At 40.6% G+C, this 20,971-nt stretch overlaps 4 protein-coding genes across 7 annotated transcripts; 1 reads left to right on the forward strand and 3 right to left on the reverse strand.

Moving 5' to 3' along the window:
- Positions 1 to 324: 324 nt before the first annotated feature.
- Positions 325 to 5,926, reverse strand: LOC130689419 (uncharacterized phosphotransferase YvkC-like). The gene is made up of 16 exons (XM_057512364.1): positions 5,781 to 5,926; positions 5,475 to 5,689; positions 5,242 to 5,420; positions 5,026 to 5,164; positions 4,821 to 4,960; positions 4,610 to 4,755; positions 4,341 to 4,484; positions 3,506 to 4,280; positions 3,227 to 3,446; positions 2,744 to 3,153; positions 2,325 to 2,683; positions 2,145 to 2,258; positions 1,788 to 2,076; positions 1,074 to 1,721; positions 774 to 1,007; positions 325 to 701 (listed from the first exon to the last, which is right to left on the reverse strand). Exons 2-16 carry the CDS (start codon positions 5,587 to 5,589, stop codon positions 588 to 590), a joined length of 4,026 nt encoding a protein of 1,341 aa, XP_057368347.1. The 5' UTR covers positions 5,590 to 5,689; positions 5,781 to 5,926; the 3' UTR covers positions 325 to 587.
- On the forward strand, positions 5,761 to 19,272 carry LOC130689431 (coronin-6-like). Of its 4 annotated transcripts, none has more exons than XM_059495959.1 (9): positions 5,761 to 5,766; positions 15,750 to 15,948; positions 16,402 to 16,556; positions 16,623 to 16,720; positions 16,826 to 17,004; positions 17,070 to 17,291; positions 17,360 to 17,719; positions 17,783 to 17,920; positions 17,998 to 19,272. In XM_059495959.1, the coding sequence occupies exons 2-9, from the start codon at positions 15,751 to 15,753 to the stop codon at positions 18,304 to 18,306; spliced, it is 1,659 nt and encodes a 552-aa protein (XP_059351942.1). In that variant the 5' UTR covers positions 5,761 to 5,766; position 15,750; the 3' UTR covers positions 18,307 to 19,272. The 4 variants fall into 4 exon arrangements, with proteins under 4 accessions (XP_059351942.1, XP_059351941.1, XP_057368368.1 ...); XM_059495958.1 differs by lacking the exon at positions 5,761 to 5,766 and adding an exon at positions 15,181 to 15,378; XM_057512385.2 differs by lacking the exon at positions 5,761 to 5,766 and adding an exon at positions 15,423 to 15,635.
- LOC130689436 (palmitoyltransferase ZDHHC3-like) lies at positions 6,404 to 8,132 on the reverse strand. Its single transcript, XM_057512392.1, has 6 exons — positions 7,613 to 8,132; positions 7,408 to 7,544; positions 7,327 to 7,346; positions 7,198 to 7,262; positions 6,919 to 7,131; positions 6,404 to 6,840 (listed from the first exon to the last, which is right to left on the reverse strand). The coding sequence occupies exons 1-6, from the start codon at positions 7,946 to 7,948 to the stop codon at positions 6,679 to 6,681; spliced, it is 933 nt and encodes a 310-aa protein (XP_057368375.1). The 5' UTR covers positions 7,949 to 8,132; the 3' UTR covers positions 6,404 to 6,678.
- On the reverse strand, positions 8,336 to 13,814 carry LOC130689445 (uncharacterized). Its single transcript, XM_057512402.2, is given in 16 exon segments — positions 8,336 to 8,629; positions 8,718 to 9,046; positions 9,160 to 9,337; positions 9,416 to 9,582; positions 9,643 to 9,755; positions 9,812 to 9,852; positions 9,921 to 10,328; positions 10,431 to 10,711; positions 11,562 to 11,811; positions 11,900 to 12,228; positions 12,309 to 12,486; positions 12,551 to 12,714; positions 12,774 to 12,889; positions 12,949 to 12,989; positions 13,052 to 13,459; positions 13,528 to 13,814. Coding segments are annotated over 16 exon segments (3,576 nt in total). The 5' UTR covers positions 13,807 to 13,814.
- Positions 19,273 to 20,971: the final 1,699 nt, after the last annotated feature.

Genomic DNA, 20,971 nt, shown 5'->3' on the forward strand with positions numbered 1-20,971 from the left:
CAATGTCCAAACAAAAGAACATCCAATGGGTTTCTACTTGCACTTTGAACGTTTGAGCCAATCATCGTTAAAAACGAAGACACTGACATCACATGGTTATCACGTTCGTTAACAAATTCAGTCATTTAAATAACGACTGCTAAATTTAAACTGTGAATAACAAAAATTAGCTGATTTATAACAAATTTCACTGACGGTCATAAGAAAACGTCATTTACAAAGGGAGATTTTAACATTACTACCTATTTTCTTGTTGAATGAAGAATTCCAATGTGAAACCAACTAGGATGGTGATCTTCAGGTGTGCCAATATGAACAATAAACTGCAATGCATCTTTTATTCACTAAATATGTGTAGGTTATTCCGGACAAACTTATAAAAAAAAAAAAGAATGCCACTTTAATAGAGGGAAAAAAACCTGATCAATAGTCTTGTAAACCATCTGAAAGACCTCCAAATGGCGTACCTAGAAATATACTATCAACTATAATAACCGATTAATAAGCAAACTGCAAATTGAGGATTGAAAATTCCCTGAACCCCCTTGGTAGACATTTTGGTTGACCAGATGAAATTTTCTGTTCTCTTAATTCGATGTTTCCACGCGCGTTATAGTTCCTTTACTCCCGTCCAATACGACGACATCTCCAGAACGGAAAACTTGTGTAACTTTCTGACAACCAACAATGGCAGGTAAGCCCTAAAAACCGGATGTTGGAGCAATATCATCGTTAAATGGAGCAACTTAATAAAGTTAAACCAAATGGATTACATATTCTCGGGCAACAACAGCTCCATGGGAAATCAAACCGCCAAGTTCCGTCACCACTCCAGATAGCAATGGGAAATACGGACTCCATCCAATGTCGGTGCTGCGGGTAATCAGAATATCCCCGTTCTGGATCTGTTTCGCTTCTTCCAGGTTCAATGCAACACGGACAGTAGCTCGCACGGTCCCTTTAAATACTGGCGTTCCAGTTAGCTGAACTCCATCAGCCACCGACACCTAACAGAACAAATTACAATTAAGAACAACACTTTCACATTTCACTATTTTTCGATGAATTATTACCTCTTCTGAAGACGAATCTTGCAGAGGTTTGGGGATTCCCAGCGACATTTCAGGAAATACGAGGGCATCAAGCTCTGGATAAAGCTTTCGCCTTCTATTCGCTTTATTAATCAAAGCAACGCCATTGGAACGGATGAGCTCCTGCAGTTCCGAATGCGTGAAAAAGAAAATCAGATTCGCGTCAGGGATTTTGCCATCGCGGACTAAAAGATGGGCAAGTCTTCGGTACGCCATCCGGAAGACGTGAATGGTGCGGATCAACAGCGATTTGGTTTTCTCACGGGCGATTACAGCGTTTCGGCTTCGTGGAACAAAGAATTTCAAGGCGCGGTATTTGCCAGGTTTGCTTTGTCCAATTACTTTGAGCCAATCGTCATTCGATTTGGCCGGTTGGGAGCTTGCGGCGAAGCTTACTGGATTCGCCACCATCGATTGGAGTACGGACACTAGAGAATGCGAATTCAGTCCCCACGTTTCCGTGGAGAAATCGAATTCTTTGATACTGCGATGGCCATGGCGTGCAATAAACGAGCGGAACAATTTTCCAGGTTGTCCGGAATCTTTTTCGAGCCATGCTGATGCCGCTTCCAATGTGTTTTTGCTAAACTCTTTACCGGCTTCACTTTCAGCAATCGCTCTGGCTAATTCCTATATACGTTTCATCATAAACGGGTATAAATTTCAGAACAACTATCCACTGGAATAAAATAATACTTTCAAGGCAACAGGGACGTCAGCAGATTCAACGTTTGAAATGGAGGAGAAAAGTTCAGCCATTTCTCCGTACAACTCTGGAGTCCATTCTTTTCTTCCATCGAGTAATATGATGAAAGCAATGAGTTGAGTCAACGCACTTGCCCGACTCACTTCCGTATGGATGCGACCAATTTCTACCAAAGAAGGCAGATGGGCGCAAATTTCATCATAAAGTTTGAGCGAATCGGTATAATTTTCAGTAGGAAATGAGTAATCGCTGAATTTTTTCACAGCCCGAGAGACAAGCCTTAAGACAACACGTAAAGATCAAATATTAGTCTAACTTCGATGTGAAATTAGAAATGCCATACTGACTTGTGATTAAAAAACAGATCTTGGAAAACGGTTCTATATCTGTTGAATTTCACTCTCCATCCGGCAACTCCAAAGCGCTGTAAACCAAGACGATGCATGGCAGGTGTAGTGATACTAATTATTTTAAGAAATCAAATAAACACGGAGTCGGTAGTGTAACATATCAAATTAGAAACTTACATATGACCAAAAACGGCCATGTCAATAGCTCGGATGTTGTCGCTTATTTCTTCCTCGATGTCACGGAGAAAAGCCTCGATAACGTTGATGAACAAATGGTTCTGCTGGTACGAGAAGAAGCGACCTCCGTACCATGGATTGATATCAACAAGACGTCCGAATTGCTTTTTCACAATGGTCTGGAAATTGAGATCGAGAATTCGAATAGTTGTTGAAACAGTAAGGGGAGACGTTGCTCCGGGTGCCACTTCTCCAGTGTTGGCTTTTGTGAAATAATCTGAATCTGTTAGTATAGGCGAATCGAATTCATGACGAAGTTCAAAATCGGTCCAAGCGTCGAGAGCAGTAATTGGTCTTGCCTGTTTTAACAAATCGATATGAAAGAAACTAGCAATTCAAGAGCACATTATCAAAACCACCTGTAGTAAGTACAAAGCGCCACGAGATACGGCAAACTCCAAATCTCTTGGACCACCAAAGGCCTTCTCCAAATAAACCCCAAGTTGCCCGATTTCCAGAACTTTGTCGTCGGGCAAACACAAGGCAACCGCATCTTCTTCAGTTATTTTTTCTTCACGCGTTCCGTCATCAGAAAGAATAATTTTGGATTGCTTAGAGCCAACAGTTCGAGAGGAGATGGAAAGTTCTCCAGCTGCCGTGCGTTTTATGTAAAAAGTATCTGGATCAGCGGAGGCTGAAACGACTGATTCGCCAAGACCGTAGTTTGCCGTTAATATCATTTTTCCAGGATCACCATCGTTGGGGTTTACGGTAAAAAGAACCCCTGCAGCCTCAGCATCCACCATCTCTTGAATCACAACTCCCATTCCTAGTTAGAAAACAATAAAAACAAGAATTCGTTTACCAGTGATTGAACAAAATGTCCTGAACAACTGATCTACCGGGAATAAGTGGCTCTCCGTGTTGTCGGCGGTACTCGACTGATTGATAGGAAAGCAACGATGCCCAGCACTTTTGGAGTCCTTTCTTGATGGATTCAAATCCTTGACAACCAAGGACCGTGATATTTTGTCCAGCAGAGGACAACACGTCGCCGTCTTCACCAACGGCCGACGACCGAACGGCGAAACGTTTTTGATCTGCTTCATCGCCAAACAATTCCTGGAACGTTAAAATGAAAAATATTCAAATTATTCAATTAATAAGTGATTCTAAATTACCTGCAAGGCCTCTCGGATGCAATCTTGCAGTAGGGAATCAACTGGAACTAACGACACCAGTTTTTCGGCTTGAGCACAACATTCCTCCAGTTTACCTTCAATTACACCTGTAGTTACATCTTCCAATCGTTTGAAAACTGCTGCAACTTCTTCGTTGTTCTTCAGTTGGGCTTTCCAGGCATTGACTGTAACGCAAAATCCAGCAGGAACTTTGCATTCTACTGGAATTTTCTTTATGTCACTACTAAGGAGGGCCAACGATGATCCTTTTCCTCCCACCAAATCATCGAAGCGACAAGCTTCTTCATTAAACAATAGCACTAGTTTTTCTACTTCGGTAGAAGAAGGCTGGCGCATTGGCGCACTCAAATAAGGTACTGATACTTCTGGCTCTAGCGAACAATCTCCATGAAAAACATTTGTTGCTACAAAGACTACACGGCCTTGTCGCGAATTTAATGTCAAGTGGCATGGATATGTTGTGCTACGATGATGCCATGGACGTCCAAGAAAATTTTCATACTGAGAAGGCATCAAATGGATAATGGCATGATAGTTGCGGCGCTTTGCAGCAAAGCGGATTGAAAAATGGTTAGGGACAGGTCCATGTTCCCCCAGCCTTTCTAAATCGAGGTTGCACGCGTTGATTTTGTATAGAAAGCCATTAGGGTGGTACAAATGGCCCCAAACTTCATGGGTAAGACGGGATGAATCCGATGTGGCACTTAAGTAAAAATAATTTCCATCTTCACAGGCCCCAACGATATCTAATTTCCTGTTGATAACACAGTGGTGAGTTTAAGTAAATATTACGCCATTCAGGTACTCCTTTCACCTGTGCAGTGTCGAAGAGTTTCTCTGTCCCCAACGTCGTTGACGAAGGCTGCGGAGATAGATTTGTTGTTCAGTGTTCAAGATGTTATCTTGATAGGTGCCGACCATTGCACCCCATTGATCCATGCCGTTTAAACTGGGCTCACTTAAGATTGAAAGATGCGTTGAAAATTTGATAAGAGGCCCACATAGCTCATTCAATTAAGGAGGTATTGAACTTTATCAGTATTTGGTATCGACTACCCTTATCGGCACAGTTTACACATTTACCTCATTTGCGACCATTCTTGCCTTCCTCGCCAAAGCTCACGTGCCATTCCTTGTGCTAATAACTTACGGCTAAATTCGCGTTTGAACTCATAAGGGCGACTGAATGCCGTCCAAACTATATTCATTCGAAAATGAACTTCCGTTTCCTTTCGAGAAAGAAGAGAAAATACATTTAAGGTAAACTAGATTTTTAACATTGCTGTGACCGTACTTCTCCATTGGAGGTTCGTTTGGCCAGCCCATTGAACAAAATTCTCCATTTTCTCATGGCTTCTATGAGTTGAAATTTTATCCCGCCGGCATTAAAACACTTTTTGCCATCTGTATTAGATATTAGCGTGTCTGGGAACCCTACATAAGTTGGTAATTTTACATAGTATACAACTAATTCTAAAATATGATCTTTTATTTCTCACCTGGTAGCTGATATGTTATTCCATTAGGAAGAGCTAACAACAGAGATACTTGGGCTTGACGATTGGTATGACGTTCAATAGAAACTTTTAAGCAAGTATCAGCTCCATCAGTTCCAATAAAAAACAGACCATCAACAGACTATGTCATGGATAAACAGTATGCATGTTAAAAATAAAATAAAAATAGCAATTTAAAATAATAAAAATTTAACTCACTTCTCTATTCGTAAGCTCATGTGGAAGCTCCCAGACTTTCTCCAACTCGGTTGCTACAAGCCCCACTTTCTCATACTTTTTAGAAGTTGTATCAAGAACATTTAGAACTCTTGGATGGCGAACTAGTTTCCAGGCCAACCATATTCTTCCAGATATTATTTTCAAATAATGCCATGGTCCTAAACATGAAATATTGTTAATATTTGAAGCTCTATTGATGTGAGAAAAATTACCTGGTCGAGCATAAGGAGTGTGGAGCAGTTTAGGTCTATAAGGAACTTTGACCATCCATCTTATAACCAGGGCAAGTATCGGCCCCCCAAAGAGGAGCAACCACCATTCAATCATGTCAAAATGTTCAACAAGTCAGTCTGAAACAGTCAGCAAATGGATGTGTTTGACGAGAAGCGATGGTTCAGTTATAGCATATATCTCATTGACGATTAATCTGATAACCTTGCAATGGCATTATCAAACCAAGGTGAAAGGTCTAAATTCAAGATTCAATTAATTGTGCTCTTCCTGGTCCAACAAGTTACCTTCTGTAAATAACGTGGGCAGCAACAAGAGCACACGTATGCTACTCATCTGTGGGGTATACTCCTACAAGTAGGGCATGGTAGCAATTGTCTGCTTGTTTGTTCCCTACATCTGCCTCCAGCGATGGCGTGACAAGGGGACGTAGTCGCCCTCGTTCATTGGCTTGGGCAACAGTTGGACGGCAAAACTACACACCCAAAGGCTGATAGCTCTACAAATTGAAATATGGTTCATCGCTCCCTCGAGCTTAACAGTGTTGTATCCAGATATCAATTTTCTAGAAATTCACTTTAAATGCAAATTTCGAGCGATAAGCTAGAGATAAAAAGATGATAAAAGCAAGATTAATTATCATCCGTCACCAACAGTGCTGTACAATTTAAAGTGAAATTGCAACCGTATAAATTCGAGGCAGGATAGTACAGAATAAAGAACAATCTGTAATTCAATTACGCATGGCCACAATGCTGTTGATAAAGACACGTTAAAACGTGATATGAAGACGACAACATTTTCACAGAGACGCTTCTCGTTTGAATGGTCGTTTTGCATGCTGGGGCAGATTGAACTATCCAGCTAAATGAGAAATAGTTTTGAAGCACAAGTATCATACGCCAGAAAGTACATGATTAAATCTATATACGGGTGTAACATGTAAAATATACACGCTAAATTATCTCATGGTCGGACAGAGAATGGACAGATTTTTTCCTTTTAAGACTGAAGACGACACTCGTACATGTGACGGCCTTCTTTGTGGTCACTCCAAGGTGGTGAATTTAATTACAAAACCGGTGAGTACAGGTAAGACGAAACACGTGCACGATGTGGTTCAATAACAATCATCATAGCGGCTCTATAAGGGCAACTGTTGTTCAAAACAAAGAACATGATTTGTCAAACGGCATATAAATATGCATTCCTTTTCTTCCCGTCCAAAGGCGGATTGGTGAACGGCGAGAACCACTGAATGCTGAACAGTCCAAAAACTGCATGGAAACTCTTCCATCTGGATTTTCTAATCCAGCGTGCCTCCTCCTTCTTCAGTTGTTCGATACCCTATTTATAAAAACAAAATACGATATTTTGCATTAAAATGTGAAATTGAAAATTTATAGTAAAATAAAAAAGTTATACAGTTTCGTCGTTCCATATTGCTTGCATTTGGGTTCCAAGCATTATAGTTGTAAAGATTGCGAAAAGTAAGGCTTCGAAACCGAGGAACAACAGTAGGATGACTGTAGCTGGAGGGCTATAGGTCGAGCATTCTTTCCATTCGGAGTGAACGCAAGAAATAAATTGCAAAATTACCAATACTAAGGAGTGCACCGAGAGAACAGCTATATAGAACTGTAGAAAAATAGAACCTGATTAGGTTGGATCTCTTGATTTTGTTACGTAAAAATTATACACTACTGTAAAAAGGACGAAAAATTTTTGATTGTTCTCTCCCACACAGTTGTTTACCCAAGGGCAATGGTCTAGATAACAAATATGTTCAAATGTTAAGCTCAAATATGAATTCAACTAGATGGTTAAACTCACGGTCCATCTTCCTCACACATCTATGAAAAATATGAATGATGAAGGGCTAGCATAAAAACATACAGCCAACTGAAGGGTTACCTTTGGCAAACTGAGCAATGATGGGCTCTTTCTGGTTTGATGGAACAGCACTTTTGGCACTTAAATATAACTTGTCCTTGTTGCAGTCCCATTCTTTGAATCATCTCTTTGGTGGCATTTCCTCGAGGCACAGCACCCTATGGTTGAATCAAACGTCATACCTTGGGAAATCACTACACAAATATTGTAAGTAAACCAGACTTACTGGATCAGTTAACATTGTCCTAATGTGTGAGATAAAGGCAAGCGAGGAAAGGGCCAAAAACAATATTAAGTTGAACACACTGAACACTGTGTGTGTCGAAATTGCAGGGATAAGGATAACAAAAAATGAAACAAACATCGAATAGAGGATCAGGAGCCACGTGAGGACGACGCAAATGATTCCACATATATCCTGGATACACCAAAACCGTCCTGAACAGCAACGGTTATGCGTATCCATTTCGGATGTAAAACTTAGCCCGGAACTCACATTAATACTTAAATCATCGTCCGTTTGAAAGTGGTTGCTACTACTGCTTTGATTGACGTAATTCATTTTTATGTACTTAATACTAACATTAGAACGTACAACCGGTTAGGAACATGGTCAGCCGAGAAATCCAACTTCCGACCTTTTTGTTCGATGACTTTAAATGGATTACGGAAAAGTCTTAAGTACTATAACGCCCAATACCGATGACAGTTCAATGTTTTCAACCTGTAAAGAACAAGTTTAACATAAAGCTAAAGGCCTGTCAACCACCCACTAACCAGTATCAGCTAGCAACTCTAGCGTCTACTATTCGAAACAGTGGCTTTGGTTCTACGTCAACAAGGTTATATGTACGATATTGCGGCGAGTTTATTTAAAATTCAGCAGACTTGAGTGTTCATAAAACTTTTCGAACTATTCCAGCCCGAAATTACCCACTTACCAGTCTAGTCAGATCTGCGATAGTTATTGAGACATTCTTTTTAGTTCACGGCGGAGAATTTTCCCAGTGTTTGTTTTGGGAATAGCATCTAGGAAATAAACTCCTCCCTTCAACTTCTTATGATGGGAAACTTTGGCGTTAACAAATTCAGCAATTTCTTCTTGAGATAGCACAACGCCGGGCTTTTTGACGACATATGCGCGAGGAAGTTCACCAGCAGCATCGTCAGGGACACCGATAACTGCCACATCCAAAACACCAGGATGGCGCCTTAGAACGTCTTCCAGCTCTGATGGGGACACCTTAAATATAAAATATAAGCATACGTTATCTACTATATGGTCTGTAAAGTGGTAAGTTACTTGAAATATTTAAGAAAATCGATGATACCTGGAGACCTTTCACTTTAATAAGCTCTTTCAATCGATCGACAATAAAAAACTGATTTTGTTCGTTATAATAAACCATGTCTCCAGTATGCAGCCAACCATCACTGTCAATAGTTTCTTCGGTGGCTTTCGGATTTTTAAAATATCCTTTCATTACTTGCGGACCCGACACACACATCTCTCCATGTTGTCCTGGTCCCAGAGATTTGCCGGTATCTACATCCAAAACTTTGACTTTGGTCTGAGATAATGGCTCTCCAAACGAACCGATCTGGTTGTTTATAACCGGACTGAGATGAGTAACAGAGGTTGTTTCCGTCATCCCGCATCCTGGAAAAGAGCAATAAATAAAGTTGCAAATAAACGAAAACATTTTGCAGAAATCTGAAAATGCTACTGGAAGGGGCTATAATACACGGTTATTGTAATCTATTCATCGGAACCTTCTTGCATCAATAGATCGGGTTTCTGTAACCGTTCGACGAATCTAGTGGCAACAGCTAGCCCTAATGGAGCAGCGCCAATAGCGACGGTATGTAGTCGACGAAATGCTTCCAATTTTAGATCAGGGCGATGTCCAAGAAATAAAACCAATGGCGGAACAAGATGTAACGTTGATGGCTAAAAAAAAAACGCATTATAACAAATTAGTTTCATGGTCAACGGGAAACTGAAACCAATAGTACAATATCGATTTACATGATGCTGATGTAGGGAATTGACGTAAGACTCGCCATCGAAACGAGGCAAAATAACCATTTTGGCACCTAAATCTAAACCTGTCAGCATAACACCAACCATTCCGTACATGTGAAAAAATGGGAGAATACAGACGTACACCTCCTGAAGGACGTCCGTTTCATTGCCTATTTTTATTCAAAATGAATTAAAAGTCGACGATCAATACGTTATTTGAATTGTTTTACGAGTTGGTGGTGGAGTGGTAAGTTTCATCGCCGTAGGATGTAAAAGCTGCTGAATATTGGCAGTAACATTAGCATTGCTCAGCATAACGCCCTTTGGAAGTCCAGTCGTACCACTTATACGTAATAATCATTTAATATAGTTGCTTTATGTGGTTTTTCCAGTTAATACCTTGAAAATGGTAACGCAAAAACATCTTCCATCGGATTGATCTAATACGTTACGTAAAATTTCATTATTTTCATGGTTATTCACTAAACATCTAAACATTATTTCATACTTCAATATTTTCATCGAAAAGGTTACCAGGGTCTTGTAACATTTCTCCTAAGGATACGAATCCATCTTCTGGTTTACCCACCACTATGAGGCGGCGAATTTCGGGACATATCTGAGTCACTTGGCGAAGGGTTCCCGCCAATTCGGAAATGGTAACCACGACGGTGGCGCCAGAAAGTTGCAATTGGCGCGCAATTTCCTCCACGTTGTAAATAGGATTCACGGTGGTAACGGGCATACCAATGCCAGCAGCTCCGAGCAACATTATTGGAAATTCAGGAAGATTGGGAAGAACCATTCCAAACACTTCACTTCGTTTGAAACCCATTCGAGCCAATGCACTGCCGAAATTACGGGTCAAATCACGTAACTTGCCATACGTATATTTGCGACCAGTCAGGCCGCATTCCTACAACGAATGATTTATTAACGAGTTGAAAATCAATCATTGTTAATCATTAGAACACCATAATTTCAACAAAAACAGACAAAAGAAACAAGGATTTTATACCGTCGCTGTCAGGTTGGGCCACAAAGAAGCTCGTTCGAAAAAGCGTTGAACTACTGTTTGATTACGGAGTTCGAAATCCTTGTGACGAGAATAGACGATGTTCTTATCGATCGAGGAGGCCTCGCGTAATGGAGCATCGGACACTGCACGAATCTGCTGAAGGTTGAATCCAAAACGCTGCACAGTACGACTATTCGTGACGCGAAAGGTTTGCTTGGCCTTCACTCCAATTTGGAAGCTGTTGATACGCGACAATAGGCTGAGCCCCGCCATTGCTTTTCCTTGCTACTGAAATAAAGTAATCGTGAAAATGAGCACCAGAACAACCGACTGTTAAAACAATGATCGCAATTCAACTCCTTTCTACATCACAATTTGAATGACTGTTCAGTTACACAAACAAAAACAGGACATTGCACTAGTCAACAAAAAGGACAGATTCTATCAAACAATTGTTTTATCTCAATGACAACTAAGTGAATGACTTATTTACTTTAAAGAAGATTCGTGATGAGAAGACACTAATGTTTTCAACTGCTGAGCTTCGTCCACTGATAAACACTGCTACCGAATAGTAGGCCCAAATCCACGCTACCACTGGTATCCAAATCCTATGAGACTGGTTGCCAGTTTTAGATTTTGTTACCTCGAAATCTCTGGTATCATTTATCGTTCTCGTGGAGAAGCAGAATTTTGGCAAAATGATAACACTTTTCAGTGCCATTGAGATATTTAAACATGTTTTAAGCTGAAGTATTGATTAGATTTGAAACGAATTTGGAATTTGTTCTGTTTCAAACTAACACGAATCTTTGAAATTCTGTGTTCAATGGAAGATCCAATTTTCCATTTTTAATTATTAATAGTTTTAATCGATAAAAAAGTTTGCTAATTTCTAGGTACTTTAGAGGATACTATTAGATTGCAAACTAATGGAATCTCAACTGAATAACTCATTGAAGTTCGTAACTACGTTGGTCAATAAAAATCCTAAAAAACGTAAATATGAAATAACCAGTAAAATATTTATACATATTCTTTCATTTATCGAAACCAAAGTGTCAAAACCGTGGCAAAAACGTGTAGAGGAATAAAAAACAAAGCCTTTCTATAGCTTTTTCAGTTCACGACGAAGTATTTTCCCAGTAGCTGTTTTCGGAATAGCTTCAAGAAAGACAACTCCCCCTTTCAGTTTTTTATGATTTGACACTTTAGCATCGATAAATTCAACAATATCTTCCTTAGCCAACATAACGCCCTGTTTCTTGACAACGTAAGCTCGAGGAAGTTCACCAGCAAATTCGTCAGGAACACCGATAACTGCCACATCCAAAACGCCAGGATGGCGTCGTAGGACGTCTTCCAGTTCCGACGGAGATACCTGATGATTGAAAACGTAAAATACATCCCCTACTTTATGACGTGTTATACAGCCAGTCGCTAAAATGATTCAATAAAATTAATCATACCTGAAGTCCTTTTACTTTAATGAGCTCTTTCAGACGATCGACAATAAAGAACTGGTTTTGATCGTTGTAATAAGCAATATCTCCAGTATGCAGCCACCCTGCACTGTCAATAGTTTCTGCGGTCGCTTTTGGATTTTTATAATATCCTTTCATTACTTGCGGACCTGATACACACATTTCTCCATGTTGCATTGGTCCAAGGGGTTCGCCCGTGTCAACATCAACAACTTTGACTTTGGTCCGAGATAGCGGCTCACCAAACGAACCGATTTGGTTGTTAACGATCGGGCTAAAGTGACAAGCACAAGATGTCTCAGTCATTCCGAATCCTTGAAAAACAAACAAAATATTCAATGATTTAACTCAAAGATTACCAGTCGGAAACATCTTGTTATCTACACAAATTTACCTTCCTGCATGAAAAGATCTTGTTTTTGCAAACGTTCGACAAGTCTGGTTGCAGCAGCCGGTCCTAGTGGAGCTGCGCCAACGATAATGGAATGCAACCGATGGAATGCTTCTAATTTCAATTCTGGTTGAAGGCTGAGAAAAGACACCAGTGGAGGTACGAGATGTAGGGTCGACGGCTGCAAAATAAAAGTTTGCCGTTCGATGACATATTCCAATACGATGAGGCTAACGTGAGAGTACCTTGTGCTGATGAATGGCATTAAGATACGACTCGGCTTCAAAACGGGGGAGGGTTATCATCTTGGCTCCGTGATCCAAACCACTCAGAACAATGGCAAGTATCCCGTACATGTGAAAAAACGGGAGTATGCAAATAAACACTTCTTGCAGGTCTGATGAATGGCCTGTTTTCAAAATAACATATGTATGTTCCCTATAAAGATACCAAGTTTAATGTTCTTACTGGTTGTGGCAGGGCAAAAAGCTATTTTCATCGTTCCTGGATGCCCCATTTGTGCAATATTGGCACAGACGTTAGAATGAGTAAGCATGACCCCTTTAGGAAGACCAGTTGTTCCACTGGTAGACGACAGATGAAATTAATTATTTTAATTACGTGAAAGAGTGCAGCCAAATACCTTGAATAGGGTAGTACAAAAATGTCTTCGGTTGGGTTGATCTGTAAAAGTAAATATTATTAGCACGTTTTCGTCCATTATAGCCAAAATAATGATTGCATGCCTTGATATTCTCGTCGAAAAGATTGCCATTATCTTGTAACATTTCTTCAAAGGAAGCAAATCCTTCTTCTGGCTTACCAACCACTAGGAGGCGCCGAATTTCGGGACATTGTTTAGCCACCTGACGAAGGGTTCCCGCCAATTCTGGAATGGTGACGACGACAGTGGCGCCAGAAAGTTGTAATTGGCGCGCAATTTCCTCCACAGTATAGGCCGGATTAACTGCTGTGACTGGCATACCAATACCAGCGGCTCCAAGCAAGACAATGGGAAATTCCGGAAGATTAGGTAAAACCATTCCAAATACTTCACCTTGTTTGAAACCCATTCTAACCAATGCACTGCCAAAATTACGGGTCAAATCACGTAACTTGCCATACGTATATTTTCGACCTGTTACCCAACATTCCTAAAAGAAAAGTTACATATTATTTAAGATCCTTTATGTACGTTGGGAAAAAGATTGTCGAATTTTACCATAGCTGTAAGATTGGGCCATAGAGATGCTCGATCGAAAATGCGTTGCACAACTGTTTGGTCGACGAGACGGAAATCCTCGTGGCGAGAATAGACGACGTTTTTATCAATGCTTCCCGACGTTAAATTGCCACTTGAGGGGAAGCCAGACACGGCTCGATATTGCACTTGATGGATATTAAGTTTCCTCGCCACAGGATTAGTCGTGCCACGAAAGGCTCGAATGGTCTTTACACAGCCGTCGAACGATTTAAAACGTAGCAAACTGATGCTCGCCATTTTTTTTCCTGTGATTTTTAGTTTGAACAGAATTGTTTCAGTAACCAGTTACAACCAACATGAAAGAACGTTACATGAAACATCCATTTCAAAAGGAATCGAGAATGAATCTTTATCTGGGTACTTTTATGGCAACGATTTTCGTACGAGTTTCGTAATCTGCTCTCCGAAAAACAGATTGAGAAGCAAGTTTCAAAAAATATGTTGCATTCAAAGTAAACAATGGTGTTTAATCAACATTAGCTTTCAAGTCGTAAATGAAAGTCTTTTTGCTTACAAGAAGGAGATGAACTGATGACACCTGTTTGTTTTTGTACTGCAAGGTCAACTCAGACTGCTTCAAAATAGGAAATAATGTAGATGGCCTCCCCGACTTTATCGCCCTCGTGTGCAAGCGAACCTGGTGTCCGATTTTAGCAACATATTTTGCTACCGATAAGCTTGAACCCATTAAATCATTGACAAATTAGATTCTGCCATTACTGCATTTAAACATGGTAACACGCTTATCTGATCTCGAGACAGTATATTGAACTTATAATTCGACTGTTTATCTGCAAATGACTGTGGTCTCAATTTTCACCGTTCAAAAAATGAGAGATAGCATTTTAAAAATTTTCTTTCAAGTCGGTTTTCCTATGGTTACTTTATCGCAGCTGCAACAACGATTTGATACGCTAGTAAAAAGAAAAAAAAAATAGCGGGACGAAAGTGGGCACATGCGGTGGTATATATATGTTTCGGGCGTTCGAAAATAGCGTAGATATAACAACACGTACTCCGGACGTGGCGGGGAAGCCGCGCGCTGTATCCGTTCAAGAGCGGATGACGCGGTTGACAGACACGTACACACACACACAAAGAAAGGAGAAAGAAAAAAAAAAAGACGGGTGGGAAGCAAAGAAATGAGTGACTCATACCGGTCTGGAGCTCTCGTGTCACGCAAGCCTATGCGCAGCTTTTTTGGGGAGGGGTGGGAGGGGGATTCATTAGTATTAGTGCGTTATTTGGATTAATAAGCTTTCTGTCTGATAACATGTCTCTAAGTGACTTTATTTGGAAAACAAACAAAAGGACATAGTTAAATATTTCGTGCAATCATATTAGATCATCAATCGGATTTCGATATTGTCTCAATTGATTACAAGAAATGACAACTGCTATGTGAGTGAACGCTTCACATCGTAAGAGACGAGAGTGGAGCCAAAAAGTTGAGAAAGGGGGAGGAGAGAGGATATCTCGTGCGGTCTCTGTCGGGCCAGCGCCCATATAGCAAAGGAACCTTCTCTCCTCTATCGGCTAGCAAGTAGCAATACCATAAAAGGCTTTGGTAGAGCGGCTTTGCGAGAGATCCTCCTGTCTGGCCGGTTGAGCGCGCTGCAGTCGTCCCGCAGTTTTGGATCGAATCGCCCACTGACATTCGGCTTTTTTCCAGTGCCAATTTTTCGCCCATCTCTTGATATATTCTACCTCCCTTTTTCCTTCTCTCTCCCCTTTTCTTTCTTTCCTTTTCTTTGGTTTCAACTCTGCCGCTGAATTTCTGTTGACTCGAAACCTCGCACTTTCTTACAGGTACGATACTTTCTGTACTCTCACAGTGCGTTTATATTCACTTCTCCCACACCTCTCACCCCACACCCTGTACGATTGAAATTCAAACGGACATCGGGAAACCGAGAGTTGTATCTCGCTGTTTGTGGTCTTTTCTGTGGTTATTGTTTTGTAGTAAACTCCCTTGTATCCAATAAGTGTGACTCTGTCATTAGAACATTGACTGACACTCCTGTTTGTGCCGTTTAGTGCTGCTGATAGATCAATAAGTATTTCCCGTAATCTATATACCTTGTAGTGCTTATGTTGGTGAACTGTTTCCAGTTCACCTAAATTTCTCGTTGGATTATGCGTAACTGACAGCCATGTATTCTTACGTTTTTTAATTTCAGGATGTCTTTTCGAGCTGTTCGTGTTTCCAAATTTAGGCATGTCTACGGGACTGCTATGAAGAGAGACCAGTGCTATGACAATGTTCGGGTTTCTAAATCTTCCTGGGATTCCACCTTCTGCGCTGTCAATCCTAAATTCCTTGCCATCATTGTGGAATCGGCAGGTGGTGGGGCATTCATTGTTCTACCGCTAGCCAAGGTAGTGTCTGTTTTCTTTTACACATCAATCATCATCAGATCTGTCCACTTCACCAAGTCACACCATATAGGGTCAAAGACTTTTACCTCTATTTCATGAAACCAATACTGCCGAACTAGCTTTTTCATCATAAGCAGTTGGTGTTGAATTTTTATGATAAAGGGTTCATCATAATGTCCAGAAATAGCCACTGAGTCATTAGCCGTAACACATGAGAGCCGTTTTTTTACACGCGCAGCGGGTGCTGATTATTCTTTGCCTTCTCCCCGAAATAGATTTTTACCTGCTTGTGTCCTCAACCATTGCACATATTCCTCGCCTCCCGTTGCTTTTCACAGCTGAGAAAAAGAAATCGTTCATTTTTTTTTTCTTCCCTTTTATTATTTCTATGATTTTTTTTCCATATCGATATTATTTATAATAAACCTTTTTTTTTTTTTTTTTAACCATTAGGTAGGGAGAATCAATCCAGATCACCCACTCGTCGGCGGCCACAAAGGGCCTGTATTGGACATTGCTTGGTGTCCGCATAACGACAACGTCATTGCGTCTGGCAGCGAAGACTGCGTCGTCAAGGTTTGGCAAGTCCCCGACCATGGATTATCTAGGTAAAATTAGATACTCTGTTAAATTCATTTTCAATTTCGCAATGTTATTATTTGCTTCTTGTTCAGAACGCTGACGGAACCAGTTGTGGAATTGCTCTATCACCAGAGAAGAGTTGGCCTAGTTTTGTGGCACCCATCCGCTCAAAATGTCTTGCTTACCGCGGGTACGTTTACCTTGTTATGTCAACACCGTGTTTTGACTCATCACCGCTATTGTTGTCTACATTCTCGGTTGATTGACGCACTCTTTTTATCTTTGCCGTCCACAGGTTCTGATAATTTGGTAGTCATTTGGAACGTGGGCACGGGTGAGCCGACAGTGGTGATTGACAGCCACCCCGACTTAGTCTACTCTGCCTGCTGGAACTGGGAAGGATCCAAATTGCTTACAACCTGCAAGGATAAGAAGATTCGCATCATCGACCCTAGGAATGGAAATGTTGACGAGGTATGTGACCCGGCCATGGAATTTATCAAAACATTGACAGCAATTTTGAAATGAAAAACAAATAGGAGGCGATTTGTCACGAAGGATCGAAAGCAACACGAGCAATTTACCTGCGCAACGGACTCGTCTTTACGACGGGCTTTTCCAAGATGTCAGAAAGGCAGTATTCGCTTCGGGCGCCCAATCATTTGAATGACCCAATCGTTATGGTCGAACTGGACACGTCGAACGGTGTCATGTTTCCGCTTTACGATGCCGACACCAATATGGTCTACCTCTGCGGGAAGGTAGACAAGTATCAGATCATCTATGGAAAAGAATGCCTTTCTAATCACAGGTCTTTGTCTTTGTATAGGGTGATTCCGTGATTCGATACTTCGAAATCACTCCAGAGCCTCCATTCGTGCACTACATCAATACATTTCAGACACCCGATCCGCAGCGCGGTATCGGCATGATGCCCAAACGCGGCGTGGATGTCACCTCTTGCGAGATTACCCGCTTCTTCCGACTCAACAATTCCGGCCTGTGCCAAGTCGTCTCGATGACTGTCCCTAGGAAATCGGAGCTTTTCCAGGAAGATTTGTACCCCGACACTCCCGGAGATGTTCCCGCCTTATCGGCTGAAGAGTGGTTTGCTGGCAAGGATGAGGGCCCCATCCTCGTATCCATGAGGTCTGGTAGTCAGTTGTCGACCAACAAACAGGATTTGAAAGTAAGTCGGCCCACTAGCCCTTCGGTTTATTGAGGAATGTAATTTACTTTACATTAAATATAGGTCCAAAAGAAGCACAACGTCTTGAGCAAGATGCCACCGAGAAGTCCTTCGGGATCTCAGTCGACCATTGCGGATACGCCCGACAGTGCTGCCAACAATCCTCAAGCCCCAGCGTCTCCACCCAATTCGGGCGTTCCAGTATGTCGTTTACCTTCTTTGATGCAAATTCCGTTTCGAATGACTCACATTAGGACATTGTTTTTTTTTTTTAACAGCCCAAGGTGGTGGAAGAACTCATGGATGAAATTCGGCGTCTCAAGTCACTGTTAGTCAAGCACGAAAAGCGAATCCGTGCATTGGAAGCTCGCGCCGCTTCATCTTCCAGCGCTGATTTGAATAATTCGACGGGATCAGCCAACACTTCGCTCATCACCGATTCGCCATCTACCCCAACCGCCAACAACCCGCAACAATCGGCCACTACGGCCGGCGGGCAACAGCACGAGAACAACCACGTCAGTCACGACACCAATGCCAACGTGGCCAAGACCATCGCCGAGGATATGGCTCCCGATGAAGTCTGAACGTTTGGAACACGCACAGGAAAAAGAAGGAAAACAGAGAAAGAGAAAAAAAGGAAATCTGTCGTACACACACACAAAAACGATTTAGCCGAGCTTTATTTTTCAGTTAGCTCAGCTTTGTCACCACCAACACTACTCCTCCCCCCCTCCTCAACGACGCACGATGATTAACGGCCAATTATATTTGTAATGTGCTTTTTTTTCAGTCTTTCCCTTTCTAATATTTATTCGTTTACAAATTAATTGGTTATTCTCCACTTTATCAACTTCCTAATTCCCCCCGCCCCTCATACTATTTTGTTTAACAAGTTTTTTTAACAAAAAAAAAAAATTTAAAAACGAACAAGAAAAAAAACTAAGAAGGAAAGGGTCCCTGAAAATCTTGTTTAGCCGTCATCGCTTTATAATAACTAAAAAAAAAAAATGAATGAAACCCTTCCCAGATCCTTCTTACTAGTGTACTACAAACTAAATATCTTCTCTACCCTAATTGTCAGTCTGCTAGGTACAAAATCATTTATAATTATTATGATTATTCGATTATCTCTCCCTTTCTAATCCTGATCGATTTTTTTTTGTTGGTGTTTTTTTCGTGGACGCCGCACAAGCAAAACTTTAGAAACTACTACTCTGTATATTTTGGTCAAAAATCATCAATGATGTTGTGTGGCTTTTTTTTTTGCCCTGTCTTTGAACAATTTTGTTTCGCTCTCTCCCTAAACACCATATGCCTACGGTCAAAAGGAAAACTACTGTCGCAACATCGATGCTCCCGCAAGAGTCTTGTTTCAAAAAAAATTAAAAGTGCCTTAGTGATTCAACTACCTACAAATTTTCAAAACTAACCCACTGTGCAAAACAGATGCAAGCCCGTGGATGGGGATCGCCTTCTTTATCTTTGTTGTTGCACATATTAAAAAAACAAAATAATAATGAAGAGCCTTAACACTCGTAACACACACTTGACACGTGATGTTAATTTATTTGTTACTTCGAGACAGACATTTTCTAAAAACTCCAAAATCAAATGGGAAGATTCATGCCGCCAACCCTCATCGTCAGAAAAGCCTTCAGTCTTTACTCGTTTAAAATGCGAAACATTATCTTGCTGCAAAAAAAACATTACAATCTTCTTGCGCACATTTTTTTTTTGTTTCCTCTTCTCCCGAAATTATTTTCAGGCTTGAATTTGTTTCACACTCCAACAAAGTGTTACTTGAGTGCTGTCTTACTCTTAATCTTATTTTTTTTTTTCAATATTTTATGTTGTGAATGCGGCGAAATTCAAAGTGTACAAGATGTGAAACATAAACATTTTCTGAAACCATATAAAAGGAAAAAAAAATTTATTTATAATTTTAATTTGTTTATTAATCCGCTCGGCTTTACACACTTGATTACAAGAGACACGCCACATCCTTTCGCTTTCAGTTCTCCTTTTCCTGTTTCAACGTTTTTTTTTTTATTTAATCTTTTCATATCTTTTCAAATAACCTATCAGGGGGTGTGGTAAACGTTATATTGTAATATGTATATAATATTCTAAGGATGAAAAAGGGGGAAGGAAAGGAACATGGGAGCATTAAGAAAAATACTACCACCAAAACATTTGGTTGTTGTGTTTCGTCTTCCCCACTTCAATTTTTACAAACACACAAAAAAAAATGTAATAATAAATTTAGGAAAAAAAAAGAGATTGATTATCTGGCTTACAACAGACGACAGACAAAAGACAGAACCCTCCCACTCACGAAAAGAAAAAAAAATTACAATAAACTTAACGAAGACGTGGGGGGAAGGAGAGTAGGAAAACTCTGAAAGATAAACAAAAAAACAACCACAAGTACAGTTAATTAAGTTTTACCATCGTACGTATGTTTCACCTAAAGCGAAGAGGAGAAGATAGATTGAAAAAATAGGAAAAGATTGTTAGTTTTTTGTTCGTCTTGTGTGTGTGACATTCTTTCGCCCTCCCCCCTCCCGATCTTTGAATTTTGTTTAATTTGAAGCAAATATATGAGAGGCATTTTTAATGCTTGAATTGTTGTCTGTGTCCGGCAGACGAAATTCCCTTTTTTGGATGGAATAAAAAAAAATATAACATGCGATTACAAACACACACACACACACGCAAAGAAAAGAGATGGATGGGCTTATCGAATAGGAAGTAGAAGGAGGCAGTTGAATTTCGTCTGCTTCGAAATCAGTTCGCCGACGTCCTAAAGCTCAGCAGGACAAAACAATTTCCTTATATATATTTTTTTTTACTTAAATATGTAAACGAAATACCTCGTAGCATTTCGGTGGATTGAACGAAAACAGGCAGCGGTAGTGAGAAAAAATGTGAATACATAAAAGGGTAAATGTGGTAGTGTTGTTTTAGGCAGGAAGTAAAAACGGAGACAGAAGATGGATTCACAATCCCAATCTTTCGTGTGTCTTTACCGGTTTCTTTCGGGAATGCTCCCCCCCCCCCATGAAATTAGCAGAAGAGCAACAACCAATCCCTTCATTGACAGACAATAGCCCAGCTGACGTCCAAATGATTTTTGTCCATTCGAAAAATAGGAAAGCAAGAAAAGAGAAAAAAACAAAAAAAGGCCCAGGTTGGCTGTGAAACCAGGAGCTAGTAGTTTACAGAATAAGAATCCAGGATTGAGAAAAT

Source organism: Daphnia carinata, chromosome 6, assembly GCF_022539665.2.
Source record: "Daphnia carinata strain CSIRO-1 chromosome 6, CSIRO_AGI_Dcar_HiC_V3, whole genome shotgun sequence".
Taxonomy (NCBI): Eukaryota; Metazoa; Arthropoda; class Branchiopoda; order Diplostraca; family Daphniidae; genus Daphnia; species Daphnia carinata.